This window comes from Phyllostomus hastatus, unplaced genomic scaffold, assembly GCF_019186645.2.
Source record: "Phyllostomus hastatus isolate PE091 unplaced genomic scaffold, TTU_PhHast_1.1 phas_contig_196, whole genome shotgun sequence".
Taxonomy (NCBI): domain Eukaryota; kingdom Metazoa; phylum Chordata; class Mammalia; order Chiroptera; family Phyllostomidae; genus Phyllostomus; species Phyllostomus hastatus.
This window is the reverse complement of record NW_025333709.1, coordinates 42,488,142-42,505,099: the sequence shown is the minus strand read 5'-3', so window position 1 is coordinate 42,505,099 and position 16,958 is coordinate 42,488,142. Positions and strand designations below refer to the sequence as shown.

The 16,958-nt window shown below is 35.7% G+C and overlaps 1 protein-coding gene and 1 pseudogene across 2 annotated transcripts; both read left to right on the top strand.

Moving 5' to 3' along the window:
- The first annotated feature begins 404 nt into the window (after positions 1–404).
- On the top strand, positions 405–15,607 carry LOC123815720 (UDP-glucuronosyltransferase 2A3-like). Of its 2 annotated transcripts, XM_045834239.1 has the most exons (7): positions 405–1,160; positions 4,042–4,191; positions 5,118–5,266; positions 12,636–12,767; positions 14,175–14,262; positions 14,665–14,884; positions 15,318–15,607. In XM_045834239.1, the coding sequence occupies exons 1-7, from the start codon at positions 437–439 to the stop codon at positions 15,595–15,597; spliced, it is 1,743 nt and encodes a 580-aa protein (XP_045690195.1). In that variant the 5' UTR covers positions 405–436; the 3' UTR covers positions 15,598–15,607. The 2 variants fall into 2 exon arrangements, with proteins under 2 accessions (XP_045690195.1, XP_045690196.1); XM_045834240.1 differs by lacking the exon at positions 4,042–4,191.
- Positions 7,598–7,898, top strand: LOC123815722 (annotated as a pseudogene).
- Positions 15,608–16,958: the final 1,351 nt, after the last annotated feature.

Sequence of the window (16,958 nt, the reverse complement as noted above, 5' to 3'; positions counted from 1 at the left end):
ATTGTTTGCTGTTTCACACAGGGAAAAGTTGTGTACCATGTCCTCACTTAAAAACCACTTGACACCTGCAAACAGAGTAGAATGAATGTTGGGGTGTGTGTGTGTGTGTGTGTGTGTGTGTGTGTGTGTGTTTCTGTATGTGAAATATTTACTTTAGGGTTTTTTGTTATTTTCCTTATTGACAGCCTAGAAAATAAATTTCTCTTTATTTAATGTATTTCATTTTTAAGTTCTAGAGATTAAAATAGTTTCTCCCAGGTGTTTTTTATTTCTGTTTTATTACCTCAGTAAATATCAACCTTGAACGTAACACATGAACATTTTACTTATAAAGTTAATTTTTAACTTACTATGTGTCTTAATTGCCATTTGGTCTCTGTACTCAGTAGAAATACCCTAAAACCTCTGCAGACCAGTTTGTGGCAGAGCTGCTGCCATGGTACCTAAGAAGTGGGCTTTGGCAGTTCTGCTGCTGCAACTCTGTAGTGCTGGCTGTGGATTCTGTGGGAAGGTCCTCGTGTGGCCCTGTGACATGAGCCATTGGCTTAATATAAAGGTCATTCTGGAGGAACTTACAGAGAAAGGACATGAGGTAACAGTGTTGACTTTTCCACATACTAAGCTCATTGATTACAGGAAACCCTCCCCTCTGAACTTCGAGGTATTGCCTTCAGAAGTTCAGAAAGAATCAGTGGATAATGTACATGACAAGTTTCTGGACCTAATTCTTAATGTCTTGCCAAACTTAGAACCTTGGCAATCAACGATAAAATTGAACAATTTTTTTATTGAAACAACTGAAATTTTAAAAATTATGTGTGAGGGTGCAGTCTATAATCAGACATTCATGAAGAAGCTCCAGGAGACCAACTACGACGTAATGCTTATAGACCCTGTGCTGCCCTGTGGAGAGCTGATTGCTGAATTACTCAAAGTCCCTTTTGTGCTCACGTTAAGAATATCTACAGGAGGCATGAAGGAGAAACACTGTGGGAAACTGCCAGCTCCACCTTCCTATGTTCCTGTTCAGATGGTGGCACTAACAGATCAGATGAGCTTTCTGGAAAGAGTAAAAAACACAATGCTTTCAGTTTTCTTTGACTTCTGGATCCGGGATTATGACATTCATTTTTGGGACCAGTTTTATAGCAAGGCATTAGGTAAGAGATTCTGCTTTTTATTTTAAAGTTATCAAAATAAATTTAGAAATCTAAGTAGATGAAAGGAGTATATTTTAAAATATCTGTCTTACAATTGAAATTCTACCAGTGAAAACAATCAACTGGCTATCAAAAAAGGTGAGTAGAAATGGGAATAAGAAATCTTTTGCCATGATTACTCTGTCTTTAAAGTCATCATACCACTTCTCATAAGATTACTTGATACTTGTTAGGTTCCTGCCCAAAATAATATAAAACATACAAAAATGTTAATCCTCTAGATGGAATATTTGTCCTATCTGGATATTACATAGAAGTCCAGTACATTAAGTTTCCATATTAGAGGAAGTTATAGCCACTCTTGGGAAAGAGAAGATAATGTTTATTCCAAGAGTAAGATAATATACTTGACTGACACCAGTAATAAACTAAAATATTATTATTAATAAACAAATTATTTAATTTACCTGAATCTGCTCCAAAAATTCTTGATAGTTAGTGATGATTACCCTCATTCTTATACCATTTTCACTGGAGCAGGTGCCAACCATTATTATCCCTCTCATAAACTTTATTTTTTTGATTGCCATTCAAGTACAGTTGTCTCCATTTTCATCCCACCATGACCCCATGCCCCATCCATCCCCACCTCCCACCCTCAAACCAACCCCTCTTTGGCTTTGTCCATGTGTCCTTTATACATGTTCCTTGACGGCCCTTCCCCTAATCTCCCCTTTATCCCTCTCCCCCCTCCTGTCTGGTTACTGTCAGTTTGTTCTTAATGTCAATGTCTCTGGTTATATTTTGCTTGCTTGTTTGTTTTGTTGATTAGGTTCCACTTAAAGGCAAGATCATACGGTATTTAGATTTAAGTAAAAAATACAAGAATATTGGCTCAATTCTACCATCAGAGGTAATTGTAAACTGTAATATGTCACTGTCACATTTTGGTATAACAGGATTATGAGTAAAGACCTTTGAAAAATCTCAACTTGAGAAAAAGAGGACAGAAGCATTATCTAAGGAGAAGTGAGAAAAAGAGCATCTTCTATTAAGCAAAAATTATACTGCCCATGCATTTAGGTAATCCCTAAGAAGTCCTTAAAATTAAAAACCATCTCACTTGACTCACTGAGTAGCTTAACATAGTAGGTTCATATGATAATAATACCTACTTGGTAACTAAAATTTAACCCTTTAGCCCTGGCTGCTGTGGCTCTGTGGATTGAGTGCTGGCCTGTGAACCAAAGGGTCACTGGTTCAATTCCCAGTCAGGGCACATGCCTGGGTTGCAGGCCAGGTCCCCTGTAGGAGATGCATGAGTGCAACCACATGATGTTTCTTTTCTGCTCTTTCTCCTTTCCTTCCCCTCTCTCTAAAAGTAAATAAATAAAATGTTTTCAAAATATTTAACTTACTAATTAAATATATATGCATGTACATATATTATACATACACAATATAATTAGAATGACCTATTCTGATTATATAACTCAATTTTATGCAAATTGTATAACTAAATGGGGTATTTGTTGATTTTATTTTACTGTTTTATGTCTGTAATTACTCATATGTAACATTTCAAATATAATTTATAAAATTATTTAATTTTATATTTAAATTCACTTTCTCTTTCCCTCTATCCCATCTATACTCATTATTGTGAATCATTACTTTAAATATAGAATGGTCTTAACTGCTTTAAGTTCTTTCTTTCTAAAATGAAGCTAAGGTCATATAAACCACATCACCTAGTGAGAAAAATGATTTCAAGTGAAATAAGAGAATGACTAATAAAAATATCACCCCAAAGTTTGTAATCATACAGGATTTGAATGTCAAAAAATTAGGCATCTAGACAGCAAAATCACATTAATTCAGAAATTAAGAAATGGAGTTCTAACGTAATCTCTGGCAATTTCAAACTGAGTGTCTTTGCGCAGTTTCTTTATTATCAAATTATAGCCATTGGACTATATGGCATTAGGTAATATATCAAATACTAAAAAGTGATGACTCTAAAGTGAGGCTTAACTCCCAGGGTATATGTTACCACCAACTTTGATTAGGATCCTAAAGTGAAAAGGATTCTCACCTTGGTGTTTTATGCTTTCTCTCAGTTACAAAAAAAAAAAAACAGTATTTTTTGCAAATAGAAAGTATTGAGTTGGTTATTTGAAATCAGTCATTATTGTACATAATGTGTGTAAAATTAATACCTTCAATGTGTCTCCTTGAACACACTTCAGTAAGGCAACAGTGTAGCAGTGAGTGATAATTGTGGTATATAGTTATGTACCACATATCTTCAAAAGAGGGACATCCTGAGTATGAATTACTCAGAAAGTTCTTACTAATAAAATAGTGGCCCATTAAGGCCCTGCCTCCAAGATGGTGGTACCTAGTGCATGAGGCTGTGGCCTGCCTCTGCTCAGCCTTGAATTCTAGTGCTGATGGTGTTTTGGGGGGCTATGGACCAGCCTGGGTCCATGACCTCTCTGATGCAGCTACCTTTATTATCACTTACGAATATATGAAATGGTTTTTGCATGCTGATTCATCTTCATATCTGATGCCTGCGAAGCACACATTGGCTACCTCTGCCAGAAAAGTGGCATCATGCCTGATTTGAGTTCCTTCTGAAGTAGTTAAATAGAGGCCACAGGTTTCTACTTCTTCGAGAACATTTCAAATTTTATCTAACATCTTTTATCAAAAAAGCATTCAAGGACTGCATTGAGGCTACACAGCACAGTTTTGAGAGAGATTCCTTTCTCTTTGGTCCAGTTTCCCTTACAGTTGTCCTTAAAATCCCTCTTGTCCTGGAGGCAGGATCAGATGGTGGATTCTTGGTAGTCAACAGTCTGCGGACCTTTTGCAGGTGGACTCTCAGCTGCAGTCACCACACCTCTGGATGTGGTAAAAACAAGAATCATATTGGAAAAGGCTTGTTCTAGCACTGCTAGTAGGAATGTCATCTCTGCCCTGCATGGAGTCTGGTGGATATGGGGACTGCCAGGAATATTTGCAGGTATCTTCCCTTGAATGGAAGCAATTAGTCTGGGAAGTTTCATATTTCTTGGTGCGTATGACCAATCACTCAGCTTTCTGTTGGAACTTGGCAAAGAGAGCCTGTGAATTCCACAACCTCTCATCCCCTTATTTCAGAAGGGGCCATGCTGTGAGTGCTGCTCCCATCTGGTAAGCAGTCCTTCTCTGGCTGAACCATGAAACGCAGTGCTGAATCCAGCTCTGTGGAGTTCCCATGAAGAATGTGTCTTCCATGCTACAGGCTGACAAGAATGATGTCATCAGTGTACTTGCCAGAAAGTTAAGAAACAGAGAAAATGATGTCCACATCGGTACTTTGCATGGCTTTTCTCAGAACCCCTTAATAAATAAATTTGCTGATGCTGAAAAAATAGTGGCTTATCAATTGAAGTAATGAAATATAATTCAAGGATAAGGTGGATTGATATTGATAGGATCCTACAATAACATGAGTAATCCTGAGATTAAAACATTTTGGGTAGGGGAGGGAGGAAGCTTGGACATATTCCTGACTGGAAGACGAGAAATCATTGAGAAGTGATTTAGTGTGGATATTGTAGGATTAATCCATCATCTGCCATTTGAGAGGAAAATTAGTAATACATCCATTTATACAGTACTTTGGAGTTGTGGTTAAATGTTTGGTTTATTTTACCTTGAAAAGAAAGTAATAACCCCATTTTGCCTTGTTTTTACTTTCTTTTGTGTTTATTTCTTTTTTTCTTTCTTTAATACCGTGTTGTTGTATTAATGCCCCTTTTCATTTCACATTTAGAAGCTACATTATTCTAGAAGACTTAAACTCATTTTTCCCTTGATAACTAATCATCAAATTGGTGGTGCAATTTTTCCATTTAACTTATAGTCTAATTCCTTCTACCCAACTTTAAACAAACTTTTTTCCAGGAAGACCCACTACATTATGTGAGACTTTGGGGAAAGCTGAAATTTGGCTAATTCGAACATATTGGGATTTTGAATTTCCTCGTCCATACCTACCTAATTTTGAATTTGTTGGAGGATTGCATTGCAAACCTACCAAACCATTACCTAAGGTAAGATTATAACATTGAAGGATTTTATGTACCTTATGATATGATACCTGATTTCCATTTAAAGGTTACAACCTTAATAACAGAGACAATCTTAATAACAGAGAATATCTTTGTATGGCCAATTTCATTTTCCATGTCAGAAAGGTTCTTGTGGTATTTATGTGTATTTTAAGTGTTATATTGGGAAATGAAGCTAAAATTGGCATGATTGAAGCACATCTCAAAATATTACTGTGTTTATAGTATGGATAATTTATAGGAGTGACAGGAAGTTGGAACTATGAAACCCACTGAGGATACTGCTATAGTCTTCCTCACAAGCATAATAAAGTTAAGGCATTTTTCATGGTGGTAGAGAGATAAACATGCCTTCATGAGACAATACAATAAAGAAGACCCCTTGATTTCCAGTCTGCATGTTTATTTGATAGTGATGCCTTCTATTGAAATAAGAAACATGAAGCAAAATTTACTTGAAACTAATACAACGAGTCTATATTGTGACTACTCACTTACAGGAGCAAGCAGAATTTTTTAGAAGTCATTCAGGTAATACAAGGTCTCAGTGTCAGTATACAATAAAGGAAAGATTGGAGGCCATCAGCATAAAGTAGAGTTCATGAAAATGAGAGACCTAGTCTTGGCCTGATTCTTTACAACCTAATGAAGGTGTTTTTTTTTTGTTTTTTTTGTTTTTTTTTTATGAAAAAGATAATTGTATACCACATTCTTAAGGCTTCAAAGAAAAAATGTAGAGTGTTGGGGATTTTGGAAGGAAACAGCATTGAGAAACAAATGGGTAATTGATGCATGGGTCACCGGCCAGCAGTGATCATGGAACGCTGCGGATGGCTCGACGATATGCGAGAAAAAAACATGCACAGAGACAGACTAGTTTCTGTGGAGAAGTAGGGACGGAATGGCCACCCCCTCTAGTGGGGAGCGCGCTGATTTACCATCCAAACCTGCTTTTATTGGGCTCGTTTTGCATAATAATTCAGGTAAAGTACAGTACTCGTCAGGAGGAAGTAAGGAACCATAGAAAAGGAAGTCTGAGGGTCTATTTTGAGTCAGGGTCAAAGAGCTGTAAGACTTTGAGGAACAAACTAACTTCCTCCTTAGACCCTTCTCATTCAAATGAGAGCATTCTAAGCAAAGAAGGTTTCACAGTAATTTACATGTTCTTTCTTAGGCCTGATCACCAGGGGAATCCGCCCTTTTCAGCACAGAGCTGCACCACCCTGTCATTGTTTCAGGCTTAGGTGGAGCAAGGGAACTAAGGCAACGAGAGATAAGGAGATTTTCTCCCAGATGCTGAGGACTCAGGCTATGTCAAAGCCGAGGAGTGAGGGTCCGTCACCCCCTTTTGCTGTAGCCCCCAAAGTCCTTCTTTGGGGGGCCTCCCATGTGATCATGCCTGTCTTAGGTCATTCACCCCTTGGGGAATCTTACCCATCTTTGGCTAACCGAACAAGCTCTGGGGTTCAGTTATGAATGAAGTAGCAGAAGCAGCACTCCTGCCAGGGAGATAAGCTTTTGTCTCCTTGCTGGCTTATGGTTCCAAGGGTGTTCCCTCAGCCTTAGCCTAGGCGGGGGTTACAGCTTCTGATACCAGGCAGGGCGGTTCCCAACAGGTAATACATAAGTATTACACAGGCACTGTATTGAACTATCAATAGGGAATGGGGAAGAAAGCCCTCATTTACTTTTACTGTGAGAATATTAACAAAATCCCTTTAGGAAGTTTGCAGGGTACATGGTGTTCCCAGGGGAATTCTTGATTTATTTTGTGGTAAAGTATATATTGATGAATGATATTTCATTTCAGAATCATAAATATCCTTTTTCTTACCAATCAAATTATGAGTATAGTTGCAAATCAAGTTCTATTAAGACTTGGTATAATGGACCAATATCTAACTTGAGAAATCAAAACAAAAGAGGTAGCAATTTCTATGGCTCTCTAGATAATCTCCAATGCCAAACTCATTTTTACCCTATCATTCCCACTTTTACACACACATACACACTCATTGCCACACACACAAAACTGCATGATTTCACAAAATCAGCTCAGATAAAATGAAAGGAGGACATTTATACCCTTTTAAATTCAACTTACTTATTGATAAGGAGATTGTGCAGTATGAATACCAATCATGGCTTATGGTTGTTACAGAAGACTTATTCCAGTCACTGAATATATAGATTGAAAAACAATGGTAAGGTAAGAAGCCATTAGTTTTGAGTGTTTGAGGTGTGGCAAATGCCTTTCCTCTTAGGAAAGGAAGGCTTGAACAGAGACTGCTGTCCAGACTGGCAGGGTCCATCATGGAGCCACAGCAGATGCTGGAGGGACATATGCAGATTGCAGAAAATCCTCTCTCTGAGTACGATCTCACAGATAATGCTGAGAGGATAGTAGGAAATGAGAATACTAATAGGGAAAATTCATCAATACAGAAAGTGGATCTCCAGTCTTTGCCACCTTGAGCCTACCTGGATCAGACTGTTGTGCCTATCTGGTTACAGGAATTGACTGTGCTGGCAAAGGAAAACCCACTGAATTCCATTGAATTTCTAGCATCTTATCTTTTAAAAAAATAAGGCACAGTGTAAAGATTGCAACTGACTTATTGGGAAAGACAGGAAAAAAACAATTTCTACTGTAGATTTACACGATTAAGAGGCAGCTTTGTGTGTGTGTGTGTGTGTGTGTGTGTGTGTGTGTGTAAAGCTTTTTATTTAAGTTTAGTTCAGTGGTAGAGTTTAGGATTGAGCATGGATAAAATTCTGGTTAGTTCTATACTTGAGAATGTTAATAAATAGACAAAGGATTGGCAGTGTGAATTTTCATTGTAAGCTTTTTTGTATTAATTGTTGTTCAGTACAGTTGTCTCCATTTTGCCCTCATTACTCACCTCAGCCCCATCCACCTCTGCCTCCCACGCTTGATCCTGCCCCCTTTGGCTTTGTCCATGTGTCTTTTAAACATGTTCCTTGACAACCCTTCCCCTATTTTCCCCCATTATCCCTCTCCTCCTTCCCTCCCCTCTGCTTACTGTCAGTTTGTTCTTTATTTCAATATCTGGTTATATTTTGCTTGTTTATTTCTTTTGTTGATTAGGTTCCCCTTATAGGTGAGATGATACGGAATCTTTCTTTCACCTCCTGGCTTATTTAACTTAGTGTAACGCTCTCCAGTACCATCTAGCAGTCGCAAAGTGTAGGAACTCCTTCTTTCTTTCTGTTGCATAGAATTCCATTGTGTGAATTTACCACAGTTTTTGATCCACTCACTTACTGATGGGCACTTAGGCTGCTTCCAACACTTGGCTATTGTAAATTGTGCTGCTATGATAATCAGGGTGCGTAGGTTCTTTTGAATTGGTGTTTCAGGATCCTTAGGATATAATTCCAGCAGTGGAATTGCAGGGTCAAAAGGCAGTTCCATTTTTAGTTTTCTGAGGAAATTCCATATTGTTTTCCAAAGTGGTGCACAAGTCTGCATTCCCACCAACAGTGTACTAGGGTTCCCTTTTCTCCACAGCCTTGGCAGCACTCATGGTTTGCGGATTTGGTTATGATGATCATTCTGGCCAATGTGAAGTGGTATCTCATTGCAGCTTCAATTTTCATCTCTCTGATGGTTAGTGAGGCTGAGCATCTTTTCAAATGTCTCTGGGATCTCTGTATATCCTCCTTGGGAAAGTATCTGTTCAGGCCCTTTGCCCACTTTTTAATTGTGTTGTTGGTCTTCCTGTAGTGGAATTGTGTGAGTTCTTTGAATATTTTACAGACCAAACCCTTGCCAAAAATATCATTCAGAAATATATTTTCCTATTAGGTTGGCACTCTTCTCATTTTGCTGGTGTTTTCTTTAGCCATGCAGAAACTTTTTATTTTGATGAGATCCCATTTGTTTATTCTTTCCCTTATGTCCCTTGCTCTAGGAACATATCAGCGAAAATATTACTATGTGAAATGTCTGAGATTTTCCTGCCTATGTTCTCCTCTAGGACTTTTATGATGTTGTGACTTATGTTTAAGTCTTTTGTCCACCTTTGGTTTATTTTTGTGTATGGTGTAAATTGGTGGTCAAGTTTAATTTTTTTGCATGTAGCTATCTGGATCTCCCAACACAATTTTTAGAAGAGGGTATTTTTACTCCATTTTATAGTTCTGTCCCCTTTGTCAGATATTAATTGATCGTAGAGACTTGGATATATTTCTGGGCTCTCTATTCTGTTTCATTGATCTATGTGTCTTTTCTTATGCCAGTACCAGACTGTTTTGATTACTGTGGACTTGTAATATAGTTTGATATCAGGTATTGTGATCCCTCCTACTTTGTTCTTCTTTCTCAAAATTGCTGTAGCTATTCATGGTCATTTATGGTGCCATATACATTTTTGAAATATTTGTTCTATATCTGTGAAATATATCATTGGTATTTTAATAGGGATTGTATTGAATCTATAAATTGCTTTAGAAAGTGTGGACATTTTGATGATGTTAATTCTTCCAACCCATGAACATGGTATTTGCTTCCATTTATTTGCCTTCCTTAATTTCTTTCTTCAGTTTTGTGTAATCTTCTGAATATAGATCTTTCACCACCTTGGAAAGGTTTATTCCAAGATATTTTATTTTCCTTGTTGCCATAGGAATTGGAAATTTTTTCCTGACTTCTGATTCTGATCTTTCAATGTTGGTGTATAAAAATGCCTTTGATTTCTGAATATTGACTTGGAACCCTGCTGTTTTGCCAAATTTGCGTCTTAGGTTGAGTAGTTTTTTGGTGGAGTCTACAGGGTTTTCTATGTAACACTATCATATCATCTGAAAAGTGACAGTTTTACTTTCTCCTTTCCAATTTGGATGCCTTTTATTTCTCTTTTATGTCTGATCACTGTGGCTAGGATTTCCAATACAATGTTGAATGGAAGTGGTGAAAGCAGACATCTTTGTCTTGTGTCTGATCTTAGTGGGAAAGCTTTTAGTTTTTGCTCATTGAGTATGATGTTGGCTGTAGGTTTCTCGTATATAGCCTTTATTGTGGTGAGCTATGTTCCCTCTACTCCCACTTTACTGAGTGGCTTTATCATAAATGGGTGCTGTACCTTATCAAATGCTTTTTCTGCACTTAATGATATGATCACATGATTTTTGTCTTTACTTTTGTTTATGTGATGTGTTACATTTACTGATTTGTGGCTATTGTACCATCCTTGTATCCCTGGAATGAATCCCACTTGGTCATGGTGTATGATCTTTTTAATGTATTTTTGGATGCGGTTTGTCAATATTTTGTTGAGGATTTTAGCATCTGTGTTTATCAGCGATATTGGCCTACAGTTTTCTTTTCTTTGTTATATCTTTATCTGGTTTTGGGATTAAGATGATGCTGGCTTCGTAAAAAGAATTGGGGAGATTTCCCTCTTCTTGGACTTTTTGAAATAGTCTGAGAAGAATAAGGATTAGCTCCTCCTTAAACGTTTTGTAAAATTCTCCTGTGAAGCCATCCAATCCAGGGCTTTTGTGTGCTGGGAGTGTCTTGATTACTGCTTCAATTTCATCAGCTGTTATTGGTGTTTTCAGGCTTTCTGCTTCTTCTTGATTCAGTTTTGGAAGATTATACTTTTCTAGAAATTTGTCCATTTCACCCAGGTTTTCAAATTTCTTGGAGTATTTTGTTCATAATAATTTCTTACAATCCTTTGTAAGTTGGTGGTATCAGTTGTAATCACTCCTCTTTCACTTTGATTTTATTTATTTGGGTCATCTCCCTTTTTTTCTTGATGAGTCTGCTTAAAGGTTTGTTGATTTTGTTTCTTTTCATAGAACCAGCTCCTGGATTCATTGATCCTTAGAATTGTGCTTTTAGTCTCTATGTAATATAATTCTGCTCTGATCTTGGCTATTTCCTTCCTTCTACTCAAAGAGGCAGCTTTAATTGGCATAATTCCCCCCCCCCCACTCCACTTTTTGGTAATGTAAGGAAATTCAGGATAACAATTTATTATTGGAGTTAAAAAAAAAACATTTCATTTATTTTGATTTAATCCCCATACTTAATGAATATATTCTGTGCAATTTTTCACAGATTTTTTTAATGTTTTTAAAATGACTTTCATTTTAAACTGTTACTATATCAAAAGCCATGATGAGCGGTCCTCAGATCAAGAACATTCACACATGAGCATTTATTCACACACACACACACACACACACACACACACACACACACAGATAAACATTTTATTCAAACTCCATGTGTTTGGGGAGGTGAATCAAAATAATTTCACAATAATTTCTGTTATGTTAGATATGTTCTTCCAACATTATTGAAGCTGACATTGTTAAGTTTGACATTGGCTCTTTTCTGATCATTTAATAGCCATTAATTGGGGAACATGTGAGTCCAAATCTACCACAAAAGATTTCACAAGGAATGCATGCTGCATGTCTACATGATGTCATTCTCATAGAACACAGTCTGACTGGTCCCAAACCCAGAGTTTCCCGTGGCAATTTGCACAACTCTAAATGGTGAGGCAGTTTAATTTACAGAAGTTAACTATGTATCAATTCTGTTCTAAGACTCAAATTAACAACATGCAGCTAGTGTCCACTTAGGTGGGAGTTTTATGCATCAGGAAGACATAATCACTGCCTCCTAAAAGTAATTTGTGATTATAGAATAGTTTAAGTATGTTATCTCCTTCTGTAATACATTACTATGTACCACAATTCTAACAAATATCTGTTTAGCACTATAAATGAAAGGACACCTATACATGAGAAAATTACCATTGAATGCGTATGTAAAAAAATAGGCACATCAACACAGTTATGATTGATTAGATGTAAACTGTCAGATACCAAATTCAGACCTATTTGGGGGCTTTCTTTTGAGGAATATTTTTATGAGTTTGCAAACTACTCATTTTTTGATAAAATTAAATCTGGTGAGTAACAGTGTCCATCAACCACAAAAAAGTATAGTATTCTTATCACCTAATCTGCTTGTATAATGGTTGACTCCATGGACATTCACTAATCAATGATTATGCATTTAAACCATGGACTTTATTTATTTATTTATTTATTTATTTATTTAAACTAAATTTATTGCAGTGACATTAATAAAATTATATAAATTTCAAGTATACAATTCTATGATACTTCATTTTTACATTGCATTATATACTCTCTCTAAAAGGGACTAGGTGTTTCTAGGTGTCAAAAAAAAATCTAACTATGCTTCTGATAATTCTTTTGAATATTTATTTTAGAATTGTAACTGAACTTTATTTCATTCCCTGTGATGCTGTACCTCTAATATAAAAAATTATTTTCTCTACAGGAAATAGAAAAATTTGTTCAGAGCTCAGGTGAAGATGGTATTGTGGTGTTTTCTTTGGGTTCTGTTGTCCACTATATCACAGAAGAAAAGGCCAATCTTATTGCCTCAGCCCTTGCCCAGATTCCACAGAAGGTTAGTGTACTTTTAATCCTGCTGGGAAGCTATTTACCAATTGGAGAGTGTGACTAGGTGTCTTTCAAAAGAAAAGTCAAATTTCATTTTACAGTTAACATATCAGGTAGCATACTAAATAAAAATTTGTAAATCATGAAATAGTGAGTGTAAACATATTTGAGCTTTGCCTGCTGAGCTTTGCCGTTACTATGGAACACCTCTTTTTAGAATCATTTGTTTTAGTGAAATAGAGATGAAAACATTAAGTGCATTGTTCATAAAATCAAGTATAAAGGACACATTGATAAAAAACTAGGGATGGGTGGAAATGGGAGGGAGGAAGGGAGGGGGCTGGGTGGGTGGGCTGGGATAAGAGTAAAAGATAGAAAATTGTACTTTAACAACAATTAAAATTAAAAAAATCTCCCCCCCAAAACAAAAATCTTAAGGCCTATTTTGACTACTCCTAAAGTAATTCTGAAGCACATTCACTCCCAGACCAGGAAAAGGGAGAATGAAATGACAAAAATAGAGATAAATCATACACAGGAATATACTTCATATCTTTATTTGTCTTAGGAGTTGATTCATCATAGCTGAGCATAGAAGTAGAAGCCTAGATTCATTTAATGTTTTTAGTGAGAGTTTTCTAGAATTAAAAGGCCATAGAAATTTTAATATTATAGTCTAGCAATTTGCATGTCCTAATTCTTATATTTAATTAATTTTAATGTTATCACCATTCTAGATTCTGTTATTTAAATAATTCTATTTATAAAAGATCTAAGAGCTCTTTTTATTGTATATTTGGTTAAACTCTATAAAATTATATTTAAAAATTCTATATAAAGGTGAACGTGATCATTGCAAAACCAAACTGGATGCTTCATTGAACTTAGGAATATAAAGCAAAAACACTATCTTATTCTTACTTGAATAAAAAGAGTTATGGAAGAAAAAAAGCTAGAAAGAAATTCAGGATGAAAAGATAATCAGTCACCCCAAAAGTAAGCCGAGAAAATCAAAAGCAATAATATTTGTAAGAAACACTAATTTGAAATTAGAGCTAGGAATGCCAGTGACATAATTTTATACAGAAGTCAGGTTGCCATAAAAATTTTAACTTTCAAATTCTGATTCATTAGGCTAATACACATTATTTTCTAATTCTTTGCTTATATTCTCACTCCCAAAAGTTCTTAAATGATAACAGACAAAACCATTATAGTATACTTAATATACAACTACCACAAATGGTTTTAAAAAGGTGGTTGTAAACAATCCCACTATTTCTTTCACTGTTTACAAAATACACCTTCACACTCCCTTCTCAACTGCAACCTTAGAGTAAATGCATGATTTATACATAACTCTACAACTTTAAAATGTCATCATCCAGTGAAATATATGCACTGTCTTTCACAGGTTTTATGGAGACACAGTGGAAAGAAACCAGCTACATTAGGAGCCAATACTCAGCTCTATGACTGGATACCCCAGAATGATCTTCTTGGTAAAACTATGGGGAAGAAAACTGTATATTGGTTGATGGACATGTTGTTAATTCTTTAATAGCTAACATTTGTGTAAAAACTAATATCAACAAATAGTTAACAATTGTAAATGTTTCTCATGTTAGCTCTAATTTTAAAAGATATAATTGATGATTTGACCATTAATGTTATAAATTCATACTTGCTATAATTCAAATAAGAATTTCAGGTGACACAGAGAGAACTAATGCCTCGTTTCCTAGGATAGCAATTTCCTATGGTAGCAGTGCCCTACAGAAAATACTGTAAAATACTGCCTCCTTCAGTAGTTTATCTCATAGATCTTCCTTTTCTGTATCTGAATTTCTGTTTACATGTTATAATGACATTTTCACCCACTTCTTATTCTATCCCCAAACCAGGTCATCCCAAAACCAAAGCTTTTATCACTCATGGTGGAATAAATGGGATCTATGAAGCCATTTATCATGGGGTCCCTATGGTGGGAATCCCCATGTTTGCCGATCAGTATGATAACATTGCTCACATGAAGGCCAAAGGAGCCGCTGTGGAAGTGAACATAAACACAATGACAAGTGCAGAATTGCTCAATGCCTTGAGAACAGTCATTAACGATCCTTTGTAAGTACTACTGCTTTTGAAAGCAATACCACTGATTGCATTATGCACCATACAAGAAAATGTTAAAGATCATGCTCACCGACCTTTTAATAGCTCTTTTTCCATAATCTTGGGCCCTTTATTATCTGGGTCTTGGAAATCTCCTGGAATGTATAGTTCATACAATGTCACAGTTCCTGCTTGGAAAAATAGGCTTCAATTAACAACTCTTTTATTCTGATTTTTTTTCTATGTGCATTTAACCACATTCTGTTAAGGATATATTTTTTTTTACAATCTCCCCACTATACATGTTAAAATTCTATGCTAAGAACAGAGTTTGTGTAACAACTCTGTGGCCCTTAGATCAATTTTTATAACATGTATCATGTAACAGAAACAAAATTTCATTAATGTCTTTTTCTTTTTGCCTTCTTTCTTATTTTCCTTCTAGTTATAAAAAGAATGTGATGAGGTTATCAAAGATTCACCATGATCAACCTGTAAAGCCCCTGGATCGAGCGGTCTTCTGGATCGAGTTTGTCATGCATCACAAAGGAGCCAAACACCTGCGGCCAGCCTCCCATGACCTCACCTGGTTCCAGTACCACTCTTTGGACGTGATTGGGTTCCTGCTGGCCTGTGCAGTATCTGCTATATTCTTGATCATCAAATGTTGTTTATTTTTTTGTCTAAAATTTGGTAAAACAGAAAAGAAGAATAAAAGGGGATAAATCTTTCCAACTTTGGCAAAGGTCTGAGTGAAAACTCCTGTTTATTCCTGTACCTCCTTCCTGTTTCCTGTTTTTGAATTTCCCATTCCCCTTTTTTAGCTGAAAAAAAAAAAAGCCTAGAATTTCACAAGAGCATTAACTGGTGAGCATGTCCCATTCTTCCTTTTTCCAGTCCCAGTTTATGGTTATCCTCTTCCTGTTTGCCTACTTTCTGACACAGGGGCATTAATAACTCTAAAAGTCCTATTCATGATATCACTATTTTAATTTTATAACCTTAAGTGATATGGTGATTGCTGGAAAGAACAAAATATAAACTGAATTTCATGGATATGACAAGCTTAGAATAATACAGTTCACAAGTTGCAACAGATTATAGAATCAAGGCAGTAGCCTCAAAAATTAGTTTGCTATAAAACTATGTTTTTCTTTTTAAATAAAAAAAGCCTCTCCACTTGCCCAGTGTTATTAGGATTAGGTCAAAACTGAAAATAATAGTAGTGGGACATTCTGCTTTGGAATGTTTAAAAAGTTTCCATAAAGCTCAGCATTAGTCTGCTCAGGCGCCATAACGAGATACTGAAGAGTCAGTGGCATAAGCAACAGAAATTTATTATTTCATAATTCAGGAGGCTACAAGTGCAAGATCAAGATATCAGCAGGGTTGGTATGGCTTTCCTTTCTGACTGGCAGGCAGCCACCTTCACCCTTCATCTTCTCACAGCCTTTTCTCTCTATGCCCATGGTAAGACAAAGATGCCTTATGTCTCTTCCTCTTCTTATAATGACACAAGTCTCGTGGGATTAGAGTCTGCTGTCATGACCTAATTCAGTCTTAAAATATTGTTAAAGACCTATTCTCCAAACATAGTCACATTGGGAGTTAAATCTTCAACATATAAATTTGAAACAGGTACACGATTCAGCCCATAACAAACTCTACCAAACCATTATGCTTGTTTTTGCCTTCAGTGGACAATTATGTCTTGTGTGCCTTTTATATACAATGGAAAATTCTGAGCATTTTCTTAGATAATAAAGATAATTAATGGAATGATTGCTTTTTCAGCAAGTGAAGATGTTAGTACTATTTTAAAAGTAAGCAGATTATTTAGAAGAAATAAATTAAAAATTATGGAAAAATTGCTTGGCTAATTTTAATAAGATTTTTAAAGACGAGTAAAATTGATAATCTTAAAGTTAAATGTCAATTCACTATAATTAAAAATTACTAGTATTCATAATTTAAATAATAATTCTATAGAAATAATTTTATTTAAGAAATAAATTATTTAAGAAATAGAATTATTTATTTCTATTATAGAAAATAATTTCTATTATATAAATAATTCTATTTAAAT

What these genes read in the sequence shown, in the direction of transcription:
- LOC123815720 (XM_045834239.1), top strand. Translation starts at nt 437, where the DNA reads ATGGTACCTAAGAAGTGGGCTTTGGCAGTTCTGCTGCTGCAACTCTGT. An exon ending in ACTGCCAGGAATATTTGCAG is followed by an intron (nt 4,192 to 5,117) that starts GTATCTTCCCTT and finishes ACTTTTTTCCAG; the next exon opens with GAAGACCCACTACATTATGT. An exon ending in TTGCCCAGATTCCACAGAAG is followed by an intron (nt 12,768 to 14,174) that starts GTTAGTGTACTT and finishes TGTCTTTCACAG; the next exon opens with GTTTTATGGAGACACAGTGG.